Source organism: Chlamydotis macqueenii, chromosome 3 (genome assembly GCF_036417535.1).
Source record: "Chlamydotis macqueenii isolate bChlMac1 chromosome 3, bChlMac1.mat, whole genome shotgun sequence".
In the NCBI taxonomy this organism is placed as follows: domain Eukaryota; kingdom Metazoa; phylum Chordata; class Aves; order Otidiformes; family Otididae; genus Chlamydotis; species Chlamydotis macqueenii.
In genome coordinates, this window is record NC_141558.1 from 80,001,396 (window position 1) to 80,026,164 (window position 24,769).

General features: G+C 40.1%; 1 protein-coding gene across 2 annotated transcripts in view; it reads left to right on the forward strand.

Annotated features, from left to right (window-relative positions):
• MTA3 (metastasis associated 1 family member 3) overlaps positions 1–24,769 on the forward strand; it is a 147,327-nt gene that overhangs the window by 16,183 nt on the left and 106,375 nt on the right. For both annotated transcript variants that reach the window (XM_086745229.1, XM_086745230.1), the window contains exons 4-5: positions 6,772–6,898; positions 23,962–24,025. In XM_086745229.1, coding sequence (XP_086601355.1) covers positions 6,772–6,898; positions 23,962–24,025 — 191 coding nt within the window. The remainder of the gene's footprint in view (positions 1–6,771; positions 6,899–23,961; positions 24,026–24,769) is intronic.

A 24,769-nucleotide genomic window follows, 5' to 3' on the forward strand; every position in this document is an offset into this window, starting at 1 on the left:
GAAACCAGGAAAGAGGGAGAAAGGGGAAAAATCTAGTTTTGATTTATCATACAGAATTGCCAGCTCTCTCACCGTTGTCTGCATGTCATTGTTTTCATGCTTCTATGGGACCCTTCTGTTCTGTAGTGTTGTCATAAGCTGGTTTGCAGTACTGACTCGCTTGAGTTTGCAGGGTAAAGAACTAGTGTGCTTACTTTTGCATTTTTTCATGTTGCATTTAATTTATTAGGATATACTTATTAATGTAGCATGTCATGATTCATACTACTTATGAAAGTAATCCTTCCCTGCCTTCCACCCACGAGCTCCTTGCTCTCAAAAATATCCGAAACCAGTTATCCAGAAAACCCACCCATCAAGTTTTGGAGGGTGGAGTTTTCTGGAAATTAAATCTGTGATGGTTTTCATGAAGTATTTTTGCTACATGCCTATGATATACATGAGATACTTACCCGGTTGCTTATAACTGACTGTCATCCTGGGAATTGTTATTATTGTAACATGCTACTTGGAAGTACTAAAAAAAACCCCTTTTGTATGAGTTTAGAAATAAGTTTTATTATTGGAGAGTAGGTGTGGCATATTAGTTCTTAATGGTTGTGCAGTGTAGTTATTTCTTTGTTTTGTGACCTCCTTTAGAAAAATAATGACGAGCTTGTTTAAGGGGATCACCTGGATAATTGTTTAAGAAAACTGGATAACCCCTTAGAGGCCATGTATATGGCTGTACATGAATGGAAATTTAAAGTATATAGTCTAACAGCCATCTGAACATTGTACTAACAGACATGGTGTAAGTAAGGCTAATTAATTCAGCTTTGATAAACACTTTCTGAGTCAAACTGACAGTATAACCATGCATAGTCTAGCTCATAAAGTTGATTAAACTGCTTTACTACAGGGCTAAGGGGTTAAATATCACAACTGAGTTAGTACAGCACAACATGTGGCAAGAAGCCTCATGCAGATGAGGAAATTGGCCAACTGCTCACCTAAGAAAGCTCTTCATTCACAGTCTGAGTAGAGTTGTTCAGGTGGTTAGACTTCATGTTTATCTTTTGTATTCATTTTGGCAGTAAACAGACTTACACCCTCTCCCCCAAAATCTATATTTATAATTCTTACTGCTGTAGCATCTAACTGCCAAATGCGCACTTGATGTTTTTGCCACAGCCAGCTAAGCTTAAGAGATTTAGGCACAGCCGTCTTTCCTTTGATGTGTGTGGTAAACTTACCGCTGTTCAGCGTTCTCAGCTTTTTATCTGTAGGTTTTAAAATACATTGACGATACCTGTGATGTATTGAGTGCTGGGGCTGAGTGTAGAAAAGAAGGGTATACAGGAAAGGAAAACAGTTTAGAAACTTCTGAAAATAAGTCTTAGTGGCATTCTTTGAACTGAAATTTACACTGGTCTAATATAATTTAAAAAGTATTTTAACAAGCTTGGTGAAACTACTGTAACTCCACAAATTGTGGTACTGATTTAAATCTCTCCATCTAAGCTTGCATAAACCAGATGCAGCTAAGCTGAGATACGGTTTCAAAATTGGAAGCAATTAAGAGGTAGGAAGTTAATGCACCTCAGTTTTTGGTTACACTGCTGATTTAATTCAGCGTCAGTCCAGGCTGCAGTTGGAAGGAATGGTCTTGATTTTTCCCATGTCTTCCCAGTTTAGGTCTCATATTCCTGCTTTTTTTCTTTTGTGCCAGCACTAGCATTTTTGATAGGCACACCCGGCTAAGGAATTGGAATTGATCTGGATTAGGGGACAACTAGGTGAACAAAAAACTAATTGCATGGTCTGAGTCAGAGGGCGGTGGTTAAGGGTTCCTACTGTGTGTGGAGTCCCACAGGGTGCTGTATGGGGACTGGAGCAGGCAATGTGGTGCACTCTCACCACATTTGCAGGTGGCATCACACTGAGGGGGCTAAGCAGGTGATACTCTTGAGGGAAGGGCTGGTAGTCAGAGATTCCTAGAAAGCAGGAGGAATGGTGTATCGAGAGCCTGAAGATACTCAGCAGGGACGAATGCCAAGTTTTGCACCTGGGAAGGTTGAGCCCCTGGCAGGGATACAGGCTGAGGACAGAGGGGCTGGGGGGAGCAGCTCTTCAGGAAAGGCCCTGGGGATGCTGGCAGACAGGAATGCCCTGGCAACGAAGTTGGCCAACAGCATCCTGGGCTGTATCACCAGGCGGATAGCTAGTAGATTAAGGCAAGTGATTATCTCCCCTGATTATTCAGCACATGTTGCATCACATCTAGGTACTGCATCCACTTTTAGGCCCCTGATAAAGGAATGTTGCTGATAAATTGGAGCAAATTCAGCAGAAGCCACCATGATGGGCACTTGCCCTCCTAGGAGCAGCTGCAAGAATTGAGCAATGCCTAAATTGAAACAGGAGTGATTCAAATTAGATACAAGGAAAAGCTTTTTTTTCACCATAATTGGGTTGCTGGAGAGGTTATGTGTTGTCTGTCTTCAAAGGTTTTCAGGACCCAACTGAGTAAAATGCTGAGTAACCTGGGCTGACCTCACAGCCTACCTTGAGGAGGCGTTTGTACTAGAGACCTCCCGAGGCCCCTTTCAGCCTGCATGACTTTGTTTCTGTGGTTCTGTCATCTGGGTGACTTCTAACTGAAAATAATCCTGTCAGCAGTTTGGTAGCAATAGAGAGAGAAGTCTCTTCTTCCTTTTAAAACTGAAGATTTACTCTTCCTCCCTGAAGATAGCCGTGAGTGTTTAAAGTAATATCTCTTAATTTCTGTTGCAGTAGACAAGGGGAGCATATGGTGGTTTATTTTGACTTAGTTAAGGAAGTAATATGTTAGAGGAATTTAATGTCTGTGCTAGCTGATGATTAATTATAGAATGGTTTCAGTTGCATTTAAATCTTCAGGTGTCTTTCAGGATTTTTTTTTTTTTAATTATTTTTAAACTGTTTTATATTAAAGGGGTGTATTGTGTTTCTAGAGGTTTGCCCTCAGTTTATTTTTATTTTAATTGTAAAAGCAAGGAGTTCTTCCTAATGGCAAGCTTGAGTTATCACATTACTTAACTATAAACAAAGACACTGTCTACAAAGTTTAGATGGCATGGACAGTTGTCTTTTCTTCTCACACTTAACTAACGCCACCATTTTCTTACAGTGGATCTCACAAATTAAATGGAAGAGGGAGGGGAAAAAAAGTTTATCATGTTTTTGAAAGTGCCTGTGTATAATGAGTGAGGATTACAGTTTCTTCCCAGTATGCATTGCTTCACTGAGTCTTATTTACGTCAGAAGGAAAAAGGGAAAGGGTGAGTCTGCCGCACTGCCGCTGGAAGTATCACCTGAAAACTAGTTTTGAGGATCAAAGTTAAGTATTTACAACTGCTGATTAGAAGGGCCATATATAATAAACAGACCTAAAGATTTAAAAGCTCACCGGAGATGCCTGCTTTTGCTCTCCAGGATTTTTCCTTTAAATAGTGAAATATTTCTTGTAAACCAGGAAAAGTACTACAAAACAGCATTATCTTAAGCTTCACCCAAGGCCTAAAAGGTATTGTGTAATTTTCAGAAACTGATTATGTCCGTCTTTGTAGTCATACATAAGACTTTGAAAGTATTTCTAAGCTGAACAATTTAAAATGAAGTTTTATTTTCTCACTACTCTTGGAACAGTGAGGCCTGTGTACATCATCCCCATATTTTCCCATTAAAATATTTGCTCACTTTGAGCTGTTGCTGTATTTCTTTTCCTGAGTGCTGAAAATGTGCTTAGTTTAGTGCTACTTTATGATTTCCTGTAGGTACCTTGTGTTTCACTCCTTTTGATGGGAACAATCTCTCCTTGGATGGCAAATTAAATTTCACATGCGCTGCAAATCTGTGTCAGAAAGGTTATGTGATCTCTAAAAGTACTGTAAGTTCTTCACTACTTTTCTTCTAATAGGTGTTCAGGTCTGATCTGTACAAAAACATGATTAGAAAGCAGCTATCTAAAGGTTTATTCAGATGCAGAATTCTTCATATTGCCATCCATCAGATTGGTTTTGTATTTGCCCTCAAGCAAATTTAGTTTTCTCACTTCTTTATGCTATTTAGTGTTTCCTTCCCTCGTGCAGGTTTGTGTTACTGCTGAGGCAATGTTTTACTAAATGCTAGTCCTACTGTTAGCAATGTTTTTATATTATAACACTGAAGAAGAAAATATACATTATCTTGGTGATAAATTACATTGTGTTAGGAGTGGAACTGTTCTGTGCTTGGCTGTGGTTTTGTTCTACTTACTGAGTTTGTCAGATCATTATGAGTAAAACAGACGTGTTACTGTTCCTAAAAATACAACAGAAAAAGTTGCATTGTTTTATGTTTAGGTTTGGAGTGTTTTAAGTGATATGTGCAAGAGATATTTAATCAACTTCAGGCTCTTGGAGCAACACTTTCTTGGCTTATGTAAGATTAGTACAATACATACATGATTAAAGTCTTGAGGTTTTTAAAAATTATTTTTTAATTTAAATCTTACTCTGAGGGAGCTATTAAGATGCTTGAGCATAAGTATCTAAAGCATTTTAAACTCCCTGGAATATCCTCTCTGGCTCCCTGCAGCCACTTTAAAACGGCACATACTCTATTTGTGTTTTGTGCCATATCTGCAGTCAGATGTTTTGGATATGTCAATCTGAAATGGCCCCAGACACCTGTGTTTGGATGCGTGAATTACTTTCTAATGGACTGCTTTTTGTCAGCTATTTTCAGATGGTTATAACACAAGATTACCTGGCTTTGATATTTCTCAGGAAGGAGAGAGGAAATAAATAGCCAGCTGAGAACTCTGGACCTGTAGGATACTAAAAGCAGTACATTTATTAAAAAAACCCTCAAAAATAATAAAGCAACCACTGGCATGTCTTGGTATTTTAGGAAGAAATATTAATGCTTGAACTTTGAAATACAAATACAGCTTGTAGTGGTCATTTACTGTAATAAACAATTGTAGCTATTAATTGCTTGAAATGTTTTAATATTAATTAAACCTTTTAACATTAATTTCTATTTTTTCTTTAATTACTTGCTTAGTTAAAAATGCTTTGTCTTTGCACAGATTTTTTTTAAAGTTTTATTTGTTTTAGTATTGCGTATAGCAGAATAATTCTGAACTGAGTTGTGATCTGACTTGAACCTTGTACATGTATCAGGTGAGGCTGTGGGATGTCAGCTGAGATTAAGGGGAGTGTCTTGTTTTCGATTTATTTTTTTTTTTTTTTTTTCCTTTTCGTATTCTGTCTCCCCACAAAACATACCAAAACTAGGAAGGTGACTGGGGAGTCTACAGCAAGGTAGACTTAAAGCATATGGAATTGCGTCTGAAGAAGTTGGCTATATCAGAGTGTATTGTTTTACCACTTTTGTCGAAATAACTATTAGAAGTGCAATGAGCTATACACAGGCATAATTAAAAAAAAAAACAAACAATGAAGTGTTGAATTTGGAGAGAACTGTGGTTGCCATGAGGATACAGGCAGGCTTCATTGTGAGATAGTGTCTGTAGGTTGTTTGTAAAAATGATTATTGTTGGAAGAGCGGATGAGGTGATCTGCTGTAGGTAGTTATGTGAAATAGCACCTAATGCTGAGGTTTTGTTGTTTAACTTCTGAGACATCTTTTATAAAGTACACTTGATTTTGCAGCTGATGGATAATTTAACAGGTAGAAAATTGCCGAATCTTGGAGAAGTTATTAAAGTGTCTGTACTTTTGCATACAGTATTCATGGAGACTTTTTGTATTTTCTGGGAAGCAAGAGGTAGTATAGATTTTAAGTTCTGAATGTCCCAAGAATCCACTACGAGGGCAGATTTCAGTGATGAAGATCCCAGGGTAGCCATTTTGGAGAGCCTGTCATATTATGGTGTGTTAGTAACCACTGTGAACTTGTGAACACTGCTCTTTAACTCTGTATGTGACGCTTTCTAGTATCGGCCTTTATTTCTCACTTTATATTCCCAGTTTACAGGTGGTTTAAATATTTAAAAGGGAATTACTTCCTTGGTTTTATTATATATGAGGTAATACTAGAGAATTTCAGATTAGAGTAACTATAAAAGACAGTTGTCACCTGAAAACATCCTTCAAAAAGAGCTATATAATTTACAATTTGCTGATATAGATGCAGTCTTCTAGATTAAATAGTGCTGTCTTGCTTAAAATAGAAATAATTTTAAATCTTATTTAAATATGAAAATAAACTGTGTTATTGTCAGTATCTAAGAAGACAGTAGGCTTTTTCAATTTTTTTAGACTGTGATTTGGTAGTCTTAAACTGCAATTGTATTTCAGTAAATTTCTGCTCATAGAAAGTGTATTTTCCCCCGAACTTCTGTAAAAGTTTTAACAGTACCGGTATCAGCAACAGAAGAATCTAAACCAGAACTGGTCAGCAAGCAAGAGGCACCCCTTGAGAAAAAAAAAAAAAGCAGATGAAAGAAGATGAAAAAGGAATGAGTGGTGTTGTCAGGATTGTTCTTACAGCTTTGTGAAAGACATCAAGGCGTAGTACAGTAGGAGAGGAGCATAATTTTTTAAAGAGTTTAAGTAGAAGGTATGGAATTCAAAATACTTAATATTCTGTCAAGTTACATAAACTGTGGCCTTATTAAACTAATCTTTTATTTGAAATACTAAGGGAGGCTGCTAAGGGGTGGAGGGGATGTCAAGTAAAATGGCTGCAGTAGTGTTATGCAACAGAATTAATTTCGACCTACGCTCTGCTTCTCTGCAGAAGAAGTTGAAGAAGAGTCTGAAACTACAATTGAGGTAGACTTGACTGATAAACAGAAACATCAGTTGAAGCACAGAGAGCTCTTCCTTTCTCGCCAATATGAGTCCCTTCCGGCAACGCATATCAGGTAAGAAAAGTAGATATCATTTATCTGTGTATTCTATTGAGGTGGATTGCCTGCCAGTAAACCACCTGCTTGAACACTTAAGCTTTTATCTTGCAAAAGGATGTGATTGATCACAGCTGAGTTGTGCCAGGTTGTTCCTTGAACTGCTTTGGAACCACCTTTGGTTTTTCCTTCTGTTACTTCATGTCTGAACCTTGAAAGGGACAAGAGTCTCAGAGCTCAGGCTTGCCAATTAGAGCATCTTTTGATAATGTGGTATAAAGTCAGTCTGTCCCTACTTTGGAAGAGTTTTATTAATTCTTGTTCTGCTGGCCAGAGGAACTTTGACTATCTTGTCTGCCCAGGGAAACCATAGATGAGTTTGGAAAGGAGACAGATTGATTTCAGTGGTCAGGTCTGCAATTTAGGGCTGTATGCATTTAAAAATAAAATTACCCCAACCTCAGTAAATGTGAAGAAGAAGTCATGATTGAGTTTGGCTAAATGTTGCAGAAGTATTTCAAGTAGTGCTTTAAATTGCCCTAATGCTAATGTTGGAAGAGGCTTGCTAAAGCTCAAAAAGGGTTTGTTGATTTCTTTCTGTAAATGATGTAAGCACTCATGTCATCTCATATATATCAGTCAAGCAAATTCTTTTTTTTTGAGGGGTGGTGTACCTAGAAATGGAAAAGAAAGTGCACAGTGAGGAGAGGAGTGCAGTAAGTGTGAAACAAGTGCTCCTACATTGCATTCTGAAGGAATTTTCATTTTCTCATTACATCTAACTCCTCTCAGCTGTTTCAGACCGTAAAAGACTAGAAGCTACAAAAAAAGTGTATGTGCTCCAACAGGAGAAACACTTTGTATGTGCCTATATATTTTCTCTCTCACTGGCAAACGTGTGGCTTATCTTTCTCACTGCCAACATAAAAACTGGAAGTTGGAAATTTTTGTATTAATTTCCTCTGCTTGATTCAGCTACGTGTTCTCTGACTTTGAGAAAGTCATTTAACTGTCAAATCTCTGCTTTTCCAACTGTAGCATAGAGATAATAATCCTGCGCAGTTTCTTTTACTTACTTTGACATTTAGATCTCAAAATAAAGTATTCTCTTCGTAGAGAGAAGATTACATAGAAGAAGTATTGTAAATGTCTTCTCACCTCACAACTCAGGGAGCAAATACAATAGAGGTTCTCCAGTACACTCTTCATAAAGAAGCCAGAAAAACAAGTGAATTCATGGTACATGCAGCACTGCACAGCAGGCAGATGCAGAGTGATGACTTGCATCTACTTTTCAGAACAGACAAATGCTGTAGGTCTGTGCTGTCATGTGTTACTACGACCTTTACCAGACAGACTCTGGAACAAAGTTTTTGTAGTCTAATGACATTTTAACAATCTTAACTCTGTTTTAAAAAGAAACAAGAAGGAAATTTCACTGCAAAATAGTCCTTATTTATCTTTTAAACTTACTAATGTTCAGATTCTCTGATTCTCAGTAGTTTTTGTAACTTTTATTAGTTAGCTTATTCTGTAAAAGAGGATAGAAATGTTGTGAAGGTGCTACTCCAACTTTCTCCCATCAGTACTCCAGATTATCTAAGGATGGAGATTCCACAGTTCATTTCTGTCTTAGTTATGTACATTTTCATTAAGTAATTGAACATGGCAGTAGGATTTCTCCCTTTAGTTGTCATACCTTCAGAGTGAACAAATCCAGTTTAATATAATCTGCTGGCTTGCTGAAAGTGTATTCAGTTAACTTGTTCAGATTGTTAGTAAAGATGTTAAACTATTGGCCCCAGTCTCAGCACTTGCGGGATACCCCCAGTAACCAGCTTCCAGCTGGACTTTGTACTATTCACTACAACCTTTTCACCCTGGTGGTCCAGCTAGTTTTTTTTTTTCCCAACCTTATTGTCCACTTACCTGGTCCATATGTTACCAGTCTGGTTAAAGGGCACTGTGGGAGGCCCTTGTAAAGTCAGGGTAGACAACATTCACTGCTGTCACTGGTGTACCAAGCCAGTCATCTCCACATAGAAAGCTTGTCGGTATTCGGGGAATAACAGTCTGAGTAGCTTTGTTCTGTGGGCCTCTGCTCTTAACATGTGCAGTTTTAGCCCCTAGATAGGAACAATTGGATTTACAGGAGAAAATAAATTGTACAAGAGTGGAGAATGGAGAGAAGTTCTCTCAAGAGTAAGAATGCAAAAGCTCAGTCCCTTTGAAAGGAAGCGGAGAAAGCTGAAAGTGATTTTAAGAGAATGGAGGAGGCTGAACCATCTATAGTTGCTTTTAGCAGCTACAGATCTTGAACTTTTACTGACATCTTCAGCCAAGAAAAGAAACTGAGTTAGATTACCTTTCTGCTTGTAATTTAAAGGAATAAATTAATTTCACCTAGTGTGGTATGTTTTTATTTGATTTTTACTAATATTAACTTTTTTTTTTAAAAATGAATGGCAGAGAAAATTGCAGCCCACCCCTGAAAAAACTATGATTGAGATTACTTTTATTCTAGTTCACAATTACAAATACAGTAATGTTTCATCTATACACCTGGTGCCACTACTTTGTAGTTGAGATGCCTTGCAGTTATTTTAGCAGGTTAGTTTTCTTTGATGCACAAGTCTAATTCTGAAGCTCTTTGGTCTGTAATGTTGAGTTTTGAATAATTTTGATATAATTCCTTTGCTTTTGAATTACTGAAATACAATTTCATTCCTTTTTCTCATACTTTTTATTTTGCTATATACACTGTATGCAACTCTCTTGAGATACAATTTGTTTTGTTATAAATATTGGGATTTTTTACACTTCCTCTTGTTTCTGCTTTACATTGGGTGTCACTGTGCCTTTTCAGTAGCTTTGGGAAGTGGTGTAAGTTTTGGCACAAAAAAACCCCAAACAGCCAAATTTAAAAAGGAATTAGAAGCAGGTAGTGTAGTAGTAATTAAACATGGCAATACTACCTTGTGGACACAATGTTCCTGCAGTGGAATGTATTTAAGAAGGTATAATTGGCCAGCTCAGTGCAGCACCATTCTGGAGCAATGGCATGTGGTACAGTACAGGCTGATGTACTATTTGGGTCTCAGATACAAGGCTTCGTGTCTGCTTTGTCAAGTTACAAGTGAAACTGTTCCCTTCCCTATCTGCTCAAATGTGTAAGGCTAGTAGCACCCTCCAGTAAATTATCTCCTTCCTTCCTAATCCCCTGCGTGTTACAGATGCAGTTTTGCCAGACACTGTAATCCCCAGATGTCCTTGTAATAGAGTTATACTACCAGGCAGACACTGAATGCTCTCCTTCGCTAGTGCCACACAGTAAATGCACCCATAATTCATGCAGATAGCTCCTGTAAGCAGTGCCAGTCCCAGAGAGGGGCTGAGTTGGTTTGAAGTGTATGTACTTTAGCTTGGGTTGTCAGAGATATGAGCATTGCCAAGTACAGCATTTTGGAAAGGTATGAGAAGGGACAGAGTAAAAAAATGTTGAAGTTGTCATAAAGGTGAAACTGTTTGCCAGTGCTGTAAAATTCACCATAAAACTTAGCACATGGTGAAATGGGTCCCTTGTATAAAAATCTGCCAGTGATTATCTTGTTGGAGAGATGCACTGGGTTATCTAACTTGAGCTTTAAATTTAGTTTTCATTCTTAAGGTATCAAGAGTTAATAGGTGATAAACATGTCTAGATTGCTGTAAAGGATTGCATTAACTTCTAACATTATTTGTAATCACATTTAGATTTAATACTTCATATGAATTGTGTATAATTTATTTTTTTAACAGGGTTCATTTTGCCATTTCATTATCTTTGCTTAGTTCTTTTTTGCTAAGAACTATGTTTCAGTCTTAGTGTTGTGGCTTTTTGTGTTTGTGGATTATTATTTTTTGGTGTCTTAAGTGTTTGGAAAGCATACATAAGTCAAGCATTCTCAGATGTCATAAAATCAGATGTGAATCTTTTGGGCTACTCTATACTACTTTATAACACACTCCTTTTAAAAAAAAAAAAAGAAATATGAACTCATTTACACAAAGTAGAAAGAGGCTTGTATACAGGCTATTTGACTGAAGTCAGAACAGCTTGAGAATGGAGAAGAGTTTCAAAGAGTGATGACCGTTTGTCAAGGGGAAAGAGGATTTCAAATACAATATATATTTGGTTGCTATCATGTTGGCGATTTAGTTGGTTGATACAGTTGCGTGGGTTTTTGTTAGGATTAAAGTACTACTTGGTCAAAATTCTTTCTTAATTACAGCAGGGTGACAAATATTTATCTTGAGTAAATAAAAATGAAATTTGCAAATAACTTCTGTTCAGCAATCTTTCTGCTAAGTTAGAGTTTGAATGCAGGTTTTTAAGAGTCCTTCCCTGAGTCAAGAGAAGAGTGATATGGGATTGTCGTGACCTCTTTAGTTTCTCTTTTGGCTGATTAAGGCCACATAATTTTGAGCAGTGACTGTTGACTTGGTCCCAGCTGTTTGTGCTTGAATTAAACTGTATATTTCAATGTATATTTCCAGATGATGGATAATTTACCATATTCTTTGTAGTTTTATCAATTGCTAGTTATGTTTACTGACACACAAGGTAAGCAAGCAGGCAGAAGATGCCAATGAATGGAAAGGGGCAAGGGCAAGGCGCAGCAGGAGGAAGAAGCAGCTTCCCCAGAACCCTGAGGTGCCCCTGCAGAACGTCTTTGCCACTCTGCAGACTGAAGAAGTAAGACCCAGTGCCTCGGGGGAGGCACAGGAGCCATGCGAGGTAGCTCGACCAGCTTGCGTGATAAATAGCGCTACCAAGAAAAAGAGACGCGTAGTAGTAGTGGGTGACTCCCTCCTGAGAGGTACAGAGGCACCCATCTGCTGACCCGATGCGCTCTCTCGGGAGGTATGCTGTCTCCCGGGGGCTCGTATCAGGGATGTTGCCGAGAGAATACCAAGCCTTATACGGCCCACAGACTATTATCCACTACTGGTGTTTCATGTGGGTGCCAGCGACACAGCTGGCAGCAGCCTGAGAAACATCAAAAGGGATTTCAGGGCTCTGGGTTCAACAGTCAAAGGCTCTGGAGCGCAGGTGGTATTCTCGTCAATCCTCCCGGTCAAAGGACAGGGACCTGAAAGGGCCAGACGTATCTGGCAGGTTAACTCGTGGCTCAGGGAGTGGTGCTACAGCCAGGGCTTTGGGTATCTCGACCATGGGGCGTGCTTTGAGAAGCCCGGGCTGCTCGGGGTGGATGGCGTGCACCTAACCGAGAAGGGGAAGAGTGTGCTTGGACGAAGGCTTGCCAGGCTCGTCCGGAGGGCTTTAAACTAGTGTTGCTGTGGTAGGGGGAGCACAGTTCAGCCCACTGCTGTCAGCATGGTGCCAGTGCCAGCACCGAGGGTCCAGAAGCTGAGGAAGGATGGCAGGTGTGTGCAAGTGAACTTAAACTGCGGTCCAGAAGAGCTCCTGTTGCTCCAGCCAGCAAGTCAGCGTTGTCGGGGGCCCAGCTGAAGTGTCTCTATACCAATGCACGCAGCATGGGGAATAAACAGGAAGAGCTGGAGATGCGTGCACACGAGCAGGGCTACGACCTTGTTGGCATCACGGAGACGTGGTGGGACGACTCATACAATTGGAGCATCAACATGGAGGGGTGTAGGCTATTTAGAAAGGACAGGAAGGGGAGACGAGGAGGGGGTGTCGCTCTCTACGTCAGCAACCGTCTGGAGTGCGTGGAGCTCCGCCTGGGGATAGAGGAGGAGCTGACAGAGAGCTTATGGGTCAAGATTAGAGGACGGGGACAGACAGGGGATGTTACGGTGGGGGTCTGTTAGAGGCTGCTTGGCCAGGAGGACAGAGCAGACGAGGCGCTCTATAGCCAGATAGGAGCAGCCTCACAATCACAAGCCCTGGTCCTCATGGGGGACTTTTGGAAAGACAACCCGGCAGGGCACAGGCAGTCCAGGAGGTTCCTGGAATGCGTGGATGACAACTTCCTCCTGCAGGCAAGAGAGGAGCCGACAAGGAGGGGTGCCATGCTCGACCTTGTGCTCACCAACAGGGAGGGACTGGTGGGGGATGTGAAACTGAAGGACAGCCTTGGCTGCAGTGACCTTGACACGGTGGAGTTCAAGATCCACGGGGCAGCGAGGAAACTACACAGCAAGCTCTCTCCCCTAGACTTCAGGAAGGTGGACTTCGGCCTCTTCAGGGAGCTGATGGGCCAAGTGCCATGGGAGGCGGCCCTGGAGGGAAGAGGGGCCCGGGAAAGTTGGTCCACATTCAAGGAGCACCTCCTCCAAGCTCAGCGGAGGTGCATCCCGATGAAGAACAAGTCAGGCAAAAAGGCCAGGAGGCCCGCGTGGATGAGCAGGAGCTCCTGGACCAAGTGAAAGTGAAGAAGAAAGCCTATAGAGGGTGGAAGTAGAGACAGGTAACCTGGGAGGACTACAAAGAGGCTGTGCGAGTGGCCAGGGATCAGGTGAGGAAGGCTAAAGCCCTGACAGAATTGAATCTGGCCAGGGATATAAAAAGCAACAAGAAAAGCTTCTATAGGTATGTAGGGGACAAAAGAAAGTCCAAGCAGAATGTAGGCCCCCTCCGGAAGGAAACTGGTGTCCTGGTTACCCGGGACATGGAGAAGGCTGAGGTACTCCATGAATTTTTGCCTCAGTCTTCACTGATAAGGGCTCTTGTCTTACCACCCAAGCTGTAGAATGCGCAAGCAGGGACTGCAAGGATGAAGAACCACCCACTATACTCAAAGAGCAGGTTCGGGAACATCTGAGGAACCTCAAGGTGCACAAGTCCATGGGACCTGATGAGATCCATCCGCGGGTCCTGAGGGAACTGGCGGATGAAGTTGCCAAGCCACTGGCCATCGTATTTGAGAAATCGTGGTGGTCTGGTGAGGTCCCTGATGACTGGAAGAGAGGGAACATAACCGCAATTTTTAAAAAGGGGAACAAGGAAGACCCGGGTAACTACGGGCCAGTCAGCCTCACCTCTGTGCCTGGCAAAGTCATGGAGCAGATTCTCCTGGAAACCATGCTAAGGCACATGGAGAGCAAGGAGGTGGTTGGTGACAGTCAACATGGCTTCACCAAGGGCAGATTGTGCCTGACCAATTTGGTGGCCTTCTATGATGGGGTGACAGCATCGGTGGACAAGGGACGAGCAACTGACATCATCTACCTGGACTTGTGCAAAGCTTTTGACACTGTCCCGCATGACATCCTTCTCTCTAAACTAGAGAGACATGGGTTTGATGGACGGACCACTCGGTGGATAAGGAGTTGGCTGGATGGCCGCACTCAGAGAGTGGTGGTCAACGGCTCAATGTCTATGTGGAGACCGGTCACGAGTGGCGTCCCTCAGGGGTCCGTGCTGGGCCCGGCCCTGTTCAACATCTTTGTCGGCGACATGGACAGTGGGATGGAGTGCACCCTCAGCAAGTTCGCTGATGACACCAGGCTGTGTGGTGCGATCAGCATGCTGGAAGGGAGGGATGCCATCCAGAGGGACCTGCATAGACTGGAGAGGTGGGCCTGTGCAAACCTCATGAAGTTCAACCAAGCCAAGTTGTAAGGTCCTGCACCTGGGTCATGGCAATCCCAGGCAAAAAAACAGGCTGGGTGGAGAATGGATCGAGAGCAGCCCTGAGGAGAAAGACTTCAGAATGGTCGTGGACAAGAAGCTCAACATGAGCCAGCAATGTGTGCTTGCAGCCCAGAAGGCCAACCACATCCTGGGCTGCATCAAGAGGAGCGTGGCCAGCAGGTCAAGGGAGGTGATTCTGCCCCTCTGCTCTGCCCTGGTGAGACCCCACCTGGAGTACTGTGTCCAGTTCTGGAGCCCCCAACAGAAGAAGGACATGGACCAGTTGGAGAAGGTCCAGAGGAGGGCCACGAAGATGATAAGAGGGCTGGAGCACCTCTCTTATGAGGACAGGCTGAGAGAGTTGGGGCTGTTCAGCCTGGAGAAGAGGAGGCTCCAGGGAGACCTGATAGCAGTCTTCCTGTACCTCAAGGGGGCCTACAAGAAAGATGGGGAGAGGCTGTTCAGTAGGGCCTGTTGTGGTAGGATGAGGGGTAATGGTTTTAAAATAAAGGGAGGTCGATTTAGGTTGGATATTAGGAAGAAATTTTTTTACGATGCGAGTTGTAGAACACTGGCACAGGTTGCCCAGAGAGGTGGTGGAAGCCCCATCCCTAAAAATACTCAAGGCCAGGCTGGATGAGGCTCTGAGCAACCTGATCTGGTTGGGGATGTCCCTGCTCCTTGCAGGGGGGTTGGACTAGATGACCTTTGAAGGTCCCTTCCAAGTCTAACCATTCTATGATTCTGTAAGTTCAGTTGCATGGAGTGATGTGCATTGCTTCTGATACGGAAGACCTTGTATGGACTTGATTATCTTAAAGGTCGTTTCCAACCTAAATGATTGTATGAAAAATCATTCCTAACCAACCTCTTGTGGTTCTTGTGTTCATTTCATATGCATTGTGGCTGCTGTGCTAAAAGGCAACAATCTTTTTACTTTCTAGCACGAGTTGATCCCTAGAGGAAAAATATCATAGAATCATACAATAACAATGATTGGAGTTTCCTACAGTAGTTTATCTATATATAGTAGTACTTATTTTGAGATATCAAAACATATTGTTTTACTGTGCCTAGACCAAGAAAACATTTAACTCTCTCCGTGGCACTCAGTGCATGGTTGTTTGTACTCAGTATTTTCCTACATATCCTTCTCAGCTACAGAACACAAGGTTGAGTCAGTAATGTAGACTGGAACAATACTAGTGTAAATCTAATTTTAAGTGATAATGTGTTAAAGCTTGTTTCAAATGTATGTACCTTCATAGATCCATACGTTTACCTTTTAAAATTTTCTACCACTATTGAGGTAAAATCTTCTGGGAGAGTTGTTGAATGCTTTGGGTATTCAGCTAACAACATAGTAGTTTAAACGTGCAAACTGCGTAAATTGTTACTGAATAGAAAGTCTCCTTTCATTTTGTTTTGTTGTAAATGTGTTTCACATTGGGAATGTTTTTTGCTGTTTTGATGGTGACTAGACAACAGTGGTGAGAACTATATAAAATTGTCACCTTAAGAATATGAAAAAAAATTAAATATTATCTACAATTTACTTTGAAATCCATGTCAGTTATGCTCCAAGAGACTGCTTTTAAATCTTAGCAATTTGGAGTGCTCAAAATCAGCACTCCAGCTTTAATTAAGATTAAAGCTCTGAATTTTTTTTAGTAAAAGCCACATGCAGCATAAAAAGCTTGGGCCATCCATGTGATCTATGCATATGTTTAGATGCCAAGCATTTACTGGTTCGTTTAGGTGTACATAAATCAATTTGCTGTGCATTCTGGTTTCAATTTTATTTGATAAAGAGTATGTTAATCAGGTAATACGAAGTTTATGGATCTGTCTTTTGGCTACAGATAACGTGGTCTTGTACAGTTTGGGAGATTGATGTCATTTTGTTGGAGAGACAGATCCCAGTAGTATTCAGCTATCAATTTTTTTGTTGTTGTTGTTTTTCTTTTATTTGGGACAGCTCTGTAAATGAGCGGAGCCAAACTCAAGCCAGTTAGGTATGAATCAGTACAATGCAGATCTTTTGTCTATCAATTCTTGATATTGATGGAATATTTTAGAAGTCCAACTCTAGTTAGAGGTCTGCAGATTTAAATCACTACGATGATGCTTTTATTTTCTTGGTTTTATTGTTGTTGCAATAGCTTGCTCTCCAGTTGTAAATATCTTTGCAATAGGAGAACTTGAAATTTGCCATAAAACTTTGGTACGTGTCTGTCAGCATCATTCTGTGCGCCTTACTTAAAAGTAAAATACAGAGATACTCTTAGTATTGGCTTTGCCTAACTGGGGAATCAATTTCATGTAATTAGCAGAAGCTGTTAGGATTCCACAGTTCCTAGTCTGTGGTTTGGTGATCATCATTGCAATTTAGACTGCTTGTAAGGGACCAAGACTTCGCTCAAAGTGGTTATTTGATTGGAAATCTTCAAAACACTTTCCCATTTAAGACACTTCAGGAAGAACCCTTTTTATTTAAGGTAGCTCTCTCCTCCTCTACTCAACAGCTGTACCTTTTCCCCCCTTCTTTCCCTTTATGCTGAGTATAGGAAAGGTTACTCCTGAGTTCTACTCCTGCACAAAACCTTTCTACCCCTCTTCATTATGTACCTTCTTTCTAGTTTAATCTCTGATTGTCGTTGAAGTAACAGCATATGTTAAAATCAAATCAGATTTTCCTCACAAGCATAGTATTTCCTAATATTCTCTCCTGTTATTTTATTCTCAGACTGTCTAGCTAGTGACTCACACTTCTGAGTTCCAAATCTCTACTGAAAGACCAACATTCTTGGTGAAGATCAGCAAGAGATAATTGGTATATCTGTACAGAATTACCCAACATAATTCTGTCGTATTCAGGAGGCCAATTGATAATTGTTAACAGCAGAATTTCAAAGTCTGTGGGGCCGTGCCTGCATATGTTACTTTCTTTCTTCAACTTGTATCTCAATGACTTGGTGGGAACCTAGAGCAATGAGTTCCCAACAGTTCTTGCGCTGTGTCAGTCTCACTCAGACCGCATCTGTGTTCCACTAGGAAACTTACATGGCATAATGCCATAACAATAAGATTGCCTCTTCCACTCTCACGGTTTGTCCTGATTAAAAAGGCACTAAGTGTTTTGTTTCTTTTGTAATTTCTTTCTGTAATTTTTGTTTGTATACTTCCTGTCTCAAGAAATTCTTATTGAAATACAATTTGTACCTTGTGGGCTGTCTTACTCATCTGGTGAAAACAGGAAGAAGTCACCTGCAAGAATAGCAGAAGAGGAATTGTAGAGCTTTCCACCAGGGGCTGTGCCTAAACGAGCAAGAACTTCGAAAGATAAAAACAGTTGCTCTAGATTTTGATCCATTTTGGTTATTTTAAAAGATCAATGTTTGCACCAGTTTTTTAAATTTTGATAAAGATTTGAAACTATGTTTTTGATCAAGAAAAAAATTATTAAATGACAATTACCCAAACAGTATGTTGTGGTTTTGTTAGTAAGGGGGGAGCCTAAGGTGGTAGCTTCTGTAGGAAACTGCTAGAAGTCGCTCCCCTTTGTTCAGTGGACTCGGCCGGGCCTAGGGCGGACCTGCTGCTGGCCAAGGCCGAGCCAGTTGGTATCAGAATGTCCTGTGATAACACCTCTGTGATAACGTATTTAAGAAGGGGTAAACAGAAAAAAAAAAAAAAAAAAAAAAGAGGAGAGAAGATGTGAAGAAGCTGAGCGGGGACAGAGAGGGGGAGGCGCGAGCCTTGTGGGCCTTGCAGGCCTCACCCTCTGGCCTCCCGCCGGGCGGCCGACTGAGCCTGACTTGGTCCGGCCTGGCTGCAAGAAGTGGAGAGGAGATGAGATGTGAATGAGATGTGAAGAGATCCTGAGAGGTTTCTGCCTGCCTGTTGTGAAGAATTTCTTGTGAGAGGAACGGCTGCAGATGCCAAGGTCAGTGAAGAAGGAGGGGGAGGAGTAATGTGGCTCCATTCCCCTGCAGCCTGTGGTGATGACCATGGTGGAGCAGGTTGTCCCCTTGCAGCCCATGGAGGTCCATGAAGGGGCAGAGATTCACCTGCAGCCCGTGAAGGACCCTGTACCGGGGCAGGTGGATGCCTGAAGGAGGCTGTGGCCCATGGAGGGCCTGCTGGGGCAGCTGGGACTGCACCCGTGGAAGAGATGACCCACGCCAGAGCAGTTTCATGAAGGACTGTGGCATATGGGTGGGACTCCACGATGGAGCAGGGGAGGAACGTGAGGAGTTCTTCCCCCAAGGATGAAGCAGCGGTGTAAAACAATGCGTGATGAACTGACCGCGACCCCCATTCCCTCTTCCCCCCTCTGGTGCTTGTGGGGAGAAGGTAGTAGAGATAATGTTAAGCTTGGGAAGAGGGAGGGGTGGGGGGAGGTTATCTCGTTCTCTGTCTCATTATCCTGCTCGTTTTAGTAATAAATGAATAGTTTTTCCCAAGTTGAGTCTGTTTTGCGGTAACTTTAAGGATTTTCACCCTGTCCTTATCTCAAACCTTGTGCTGTTTTTCCTTATATTGTGTCTCTATTCTCTTGGAGGGTGGGGGGAGTGAGAGAGAGACTGTGTAGTCTGGTCCCTGATCAGGGCTGAACTACGACACAGTGCAAACAAGAAGTATGATTTTTTTTTTTTTTTTTTTTTTTTTCCCCAGATATGCATTACATGTATTTTCTGGAGAATTGAGTGCTTTGCTCTAGGTTGTTTAACCAGGCTATATTGAAATCTTTTCATGACATTGTCTTGTCTTGGTATGACTTTTTTCATACAGCTTAAATTCTTGAGCTGGTTATCATCATCTTGTGTCCTCATTGAAACAGGTTGGTAAGGGAAGTCTTGTTGTACTTCTCTGTTCTAAATATTGATCGTTGTTATGATCCTGTCTGAATTATGTTCCCACATGTTTGTCATTCCTCCGTTGAATCTCACTCAAATGTGATGGTTTTTTGTCTTTAGTTTTCAAAGCCTGTGAGATTCTATTTCTACTTACTGTCTTTGAAATCGGGACTCACATCTCAAGTGGTGGGAGCTCCTTATTGAATCAATTCCATATAATTAGCAGAACCTCTTAGGACTCCACAGTTCCTAGTCTGTGGTTTGGTGATCATCATTGCAGTTTAGACTGCTTTTAAGGGATCAAGATTTTGCTCAAAATGGTTATTTGATTGGAAATCTTATTGTCCAAGACAGTTGACTTTGAGTGTCTTACAAAGCTACTATTTATTTTCTAGTTCTGTCTTTTTATTCTCCTTTTCTTTGTTCAACAGTAAAAAAACCAAACAAACAACTCTCCCCCCGTCACCTCCCCGCCCCCCCCCCCCAAAAAAAAAAAAACCCAAAACCAAAACAAAGCCACAACCCAAAATAGATCCTCAAAACATGGAGGGGGAGGAAAAAAAATTGTTATATTCGTTGCACTGAGGCTTCTACCTGCCACGATGACTAGTATGTCTTGCCATTCCTTTTAATCCTCATTAGTGTGTCTGTGCTTTGCTGTTTCAGTTGTAGATAGTTAGCATTTTGGTTTTGGGACTGCATGGTTCTGGATTTCTGCTAGGGCTGTTAAAGAAATCTTTTTCTACAAAATCATGATTTTCTACTAGAATACTACGTTGGAAAGTGTTTGAGTCTCATTTCTATATTGTAACACAAGGGCTTACTTGAAGTATAGAAGTAGGTTGTAGGTGTGGAGAAATAGGTCATCAGACATCCCTTAGCTGATGAGTGTAAATGATCAGGAATTGGGAACCTACTGGTGGAGTCACCTGAAAGGTATAATAAAATTTACAAACAGACAAGAGCTTCTGATGAATGGGAGCAAAGGAGGGTGTAACATGTGAAAACAGCTTTCACATGGTTAATGCTTTAAAGAAAGAAAAAAACTTGTGAGTTGTAGCTCTGGTTCCTAGGGGAAGCTATTGAATCCTGAGTGGTTTAGTGGTAGAGGCTGGTAATACCATGAGCATGTATATATATATATATATATATATATATATATATATATAAGCTTTGTTGTCTCCTTTTACTGCAAGACCTCTGAATTGCTTTTTATTGCTGACTGATTTAATACTGTAACCAGTTTTGTTGGTAGTGTTGTCAGCTCAATGAAAGAGCTTTTTATTTGTGACCAGCTTAAATACAAAGTACATCTAAAAGCAGAAAGTATTCTGAACGGACAATTTTTTCTCATCAGAATTAAATTGTAAGTGAAGACATAAAAGCTAACTTTTTTTTTTTTTGAGGTTATGTTGCTAAGGTATCTGAAACTGTCCCTCAACATTCATACAAGATAAACTGCCTACTTCTGTAGGAAGTAAAAATATTTTTTTCTGGATACTTTTAAATTGAGGAAAAGGTCAAAACCAGATACATAATCTTAATATCATTGCGACTTTCTGATGCTATTTACTAGTAATTCACCCTGTTGATACCAGTTAAGTCAAGAATGCTGCTTGATGGAGAAATACAGCTTCAAGCCAAGAATCATAGTTGGATAAGAGGAAGAAGGTTTAATATCTGAGTAAATATTAGACATTTTTTTTTCTTTTTAAATTTCATGAAAGCTGGATAATTGTTTGTACCTTACCTTAGTTTGGTTAGTTTTGTGATGCTTTTCAGGCAGGAGAGTCCACCAATAGAACAGCGAAACTATGAGAGTTAGACTATACTAGTCTAATGCTCAGAACTTTCAGAAATCCTAGTGTGTCTGCAAAGAGAATATAATTTTATTTTGATGTGTAACTGATCTTACAGCCTGGTAAATGCAATGTATATTCTCTTTTCACTTGTCTCTGTAGGTGGCTAGCTCCCCCTTTTTTTTCTCTCTCTCTCTAGGTTAGAATAGTCAGATTTTATCCTGTTATATTGATTCTTTGTTTGATATAGCTCCATCTATCCCAATTATCTGAAGTTGTTTAAAAAAATTAATGAACAGAGTTCCAGAACACTCTGAGGAAGATACTATTTTATTTAAATCTAGAGAAGCTCTGGGTTTTTAGATACATGCCTTAGAGAAAGAACTCCAACTCTTGTCGTAATGTGGTATAAACCACGTTAACTTTCTTTCCAGGGCACTTTGATTGCCCTGTATTGGAAGAAGGGGTAAAGAGTACAGTGGTGGCTGGAGAATGTTTAGGGACATATAACTACAAATCTGTATTCACTTAAGTTATTTCCTAGGCATCTATGATTGAGAGATGCCAGACACAATATAATGAGGTAGATGCTTGGTTCCACCCAGTAGACCATTTGCGATAGGTTGAGAGAGTTTTCCTCTGATGGGAAAAAAGAGGAGGTAAACGGTAGGCTTTTATGCGTTTGGTAAAGATTCTAAATAATTTGTAATAAGTATTTCAGGTTTCTAGATTACAGAAACTGGTAACTGTAATACAGATAATTTCTTCTAGTTTTGACTCTATGTAGTTTACCTGTTCTCAAATGCCTTTTTTTTTTTTTTTTTTCCTCATTTTAACATTGTATCTACTACTATATGTCTAGTATTATCCTTTTTTGGGACTCCAGTCCATGCATATAAGATGCAATACATGCATGTAAAATGTTACCTGTGTGTATGACTCCAGCCATTAGATGGTTAAAATGCTGTACAAGGAAACGCAACATCAAACAGGAATTCATTCACTTAGAAGATATGCTGGGGGGGGCTAATCTTATCTCTTAATGAAATAAAATCAATTTTTTTTAAATTACCAGCAATAAGGTATAAAGTCAGGCAATAAAATACTTTTACAGTCACAATGACAGTGAAGGAATGCCCCCGCAATAACTGGAGTTAAATAAGGATAGGCTGTAGTGGAGAGAGAGCTTACTACAGGTATGCGGAATAGAAGCAAACTGGAAAGGTAAGCTCCTGTTTAGCTTTTAACACTAAAAAAAAAAAAAAAGAAAAAAAAAGAAAAAAATCTATTAAAATAAAGTTGGCAAACTGAATTAATGGTAGTAATTTATAATTTTTAGAAATGAATGTTCTGGAGTTAGCAAGTGCAAAAGCTTCAAAGAACAGTTCAGAGATGTGGTTGGGTGTAGAGAAGGTTTCCTTATTCTCTACTGCAGGAGTCTTTTCCTGTGCTGTTGTGTGTTCTGCTTGGATTTTTCTTGCTTGTCTTCCCACCATTTCTCTTTGGTGATGTGGTTCTGACAAACACAGAGATTAAGAGAAATTGAGGAGGTTACATACTGCGGACCTAATGAGTGGTTTAACCCCACTTCCTATGACGTGCAATGGTAATGAATAAGGCATTAGCTGGGTATGCTTGCTTAATGATCAGTTGTTAACAATTGTCATCTAATGCTTATGGCTGAGCTTAACAGCCAACGTTCACTGAAATGAATGACACTTTTTAAAATAGCTTCTTTGTTGTTGTCTTAAAATCAAGTAGGTCTCTGCAAGCAATTATCTTTTATATATTTGAGTCGTCTGTTTATGGGAGAAGATGAGAAAAGTGTTCTGGGCAGGGGTGCTATATAGCCATATGTGTAAGGCCACTGGAATCTTCTGGTAAATACCAGCTAAACTGATAGAACTTGAATAAAACCTAGGTACATGAAACACAAGGTGATGTATTTAAGGGGTAATAAATATATATTATTATAAATTGATAGTTCAGTTGAAAATGATAGCATAAAAATGCCAGTTGCTAGCAAGATGTTTCAGCACAATTAACATTTTTCATCCGAATCTGTGTGTTTCTTTTAAATGCCATTTGCTAAGAAGAATTCTGCAGATGATTTGCCGAGAACTTGGAGGCAGAGGAATCTGGGGCCAAAGGAATATTGGGAGAGAAGCGGATCAGAGAGGGGGGAGAGAAAAGGAGTGAGGATAGTGAGGTCAAACTCCCACTGTGTTATCTACATGTGTTGTACATGGGCAGATCTGTACCACTATTGAATAACAGGAAGCTTTCTACTGGCAACCCGCACAAAAATGCGGTAGTTAACGTTTTAACGTGGCCATAGAAGAAAAGTATAGAATTCCATGATTAAATATTAGAAATAATTCCACTAAAAAAAGAAAAGTACTTTACTTTTACAGGCCATTGGTAAGACCTTAGATTATTTCTAGTTTGTGTTATTTATTTTCAAATTAGACACTGAACTTGCTGAAGGTGAGTCACTCGGAGGCAATGTGTCGTTCATTCAGGCCTTTTTATTAATTGTGTGTGTATTTTTTATTTGCCTTAGTACCTCTTGTTCCTTCATTGCTTCTCTGTTTCTGAAACTGTTTCCCAGTTCTGCAGAATTCTTACATATTTGAGTCCTTGGGTCAGTATGACTTTGATATTAATTTTGATACCTTAAAAGTATGGCAAAGTGCATTTTATTATATTTCTAATGTAAAAGTTTATAAAGTATGTCTAGATCATTTTATTGCAAATAACTTTTCAACTTAGTAAAAACCAGAACTTTTTACAAAGTAACAGTTGTTCCTTATGTTTGTGTAGGGGAAAATGCAGTGTTGCACTTCTGAATGAGACAGAGTCTGTGCTGTCATATCTGGAGAAAGAGGTAATATGTGACTTCTGTTGGTGTAAATATTGGGATGGATTTGTGGGGTTTTATGGCTGTATTTTTAATAAATGATCAAACAATACTTTGAAAATCTTTTCTTGAATGATAAGATACAAAAATTATGTTATTGAAAACACTTGATTTTTTTGAAAGTGTTATTGGATAAATACTTAATTGACACTCTTAAGTCATGATTTTATTATGAATATGGTTGTATTTAGAAAATAATTAATTCAAAGTAATTAATATTGATTCATACAAAGGAAAAATATGCAGACTTTTTCCTGCAGTGGATACTTAAGGGGGAATTCACGTGGCTTCCCCTCTCACACCCCCCCCACTTTTTTCTTTTTCTTTCTTTTTGTAGAGGTGTTCTGGAAAGAAGACTCTTCCTTAGTCAATGGACAGAGAGAGCAAGAGAGGCTCCTGAGAGGGCAACTTACCATAGGAATTTAATTTTAAGGGCTCTAAATTATTGTGTGGAAGGTGTCTCCTCACTTTTTGTTTTGTGTGGAAATAACTTAGGGTGCTTAGCCTTACCGGAGGGAAAGAAAATTCCCCAACAATCTGAAAGATAATTGTATTGCAAAATACTTTTCAAAGTAACCGTATTCTTCTTTGGAGTTATCTTAATCCAACATCAGGCAGACAGTGTTTTTTTAGCTGAAATTAACATGTCTTTATTTTACAATTTCTTCACCAAACCCACTGATAATCGGTAAAATTATTTCTAAAAACAAG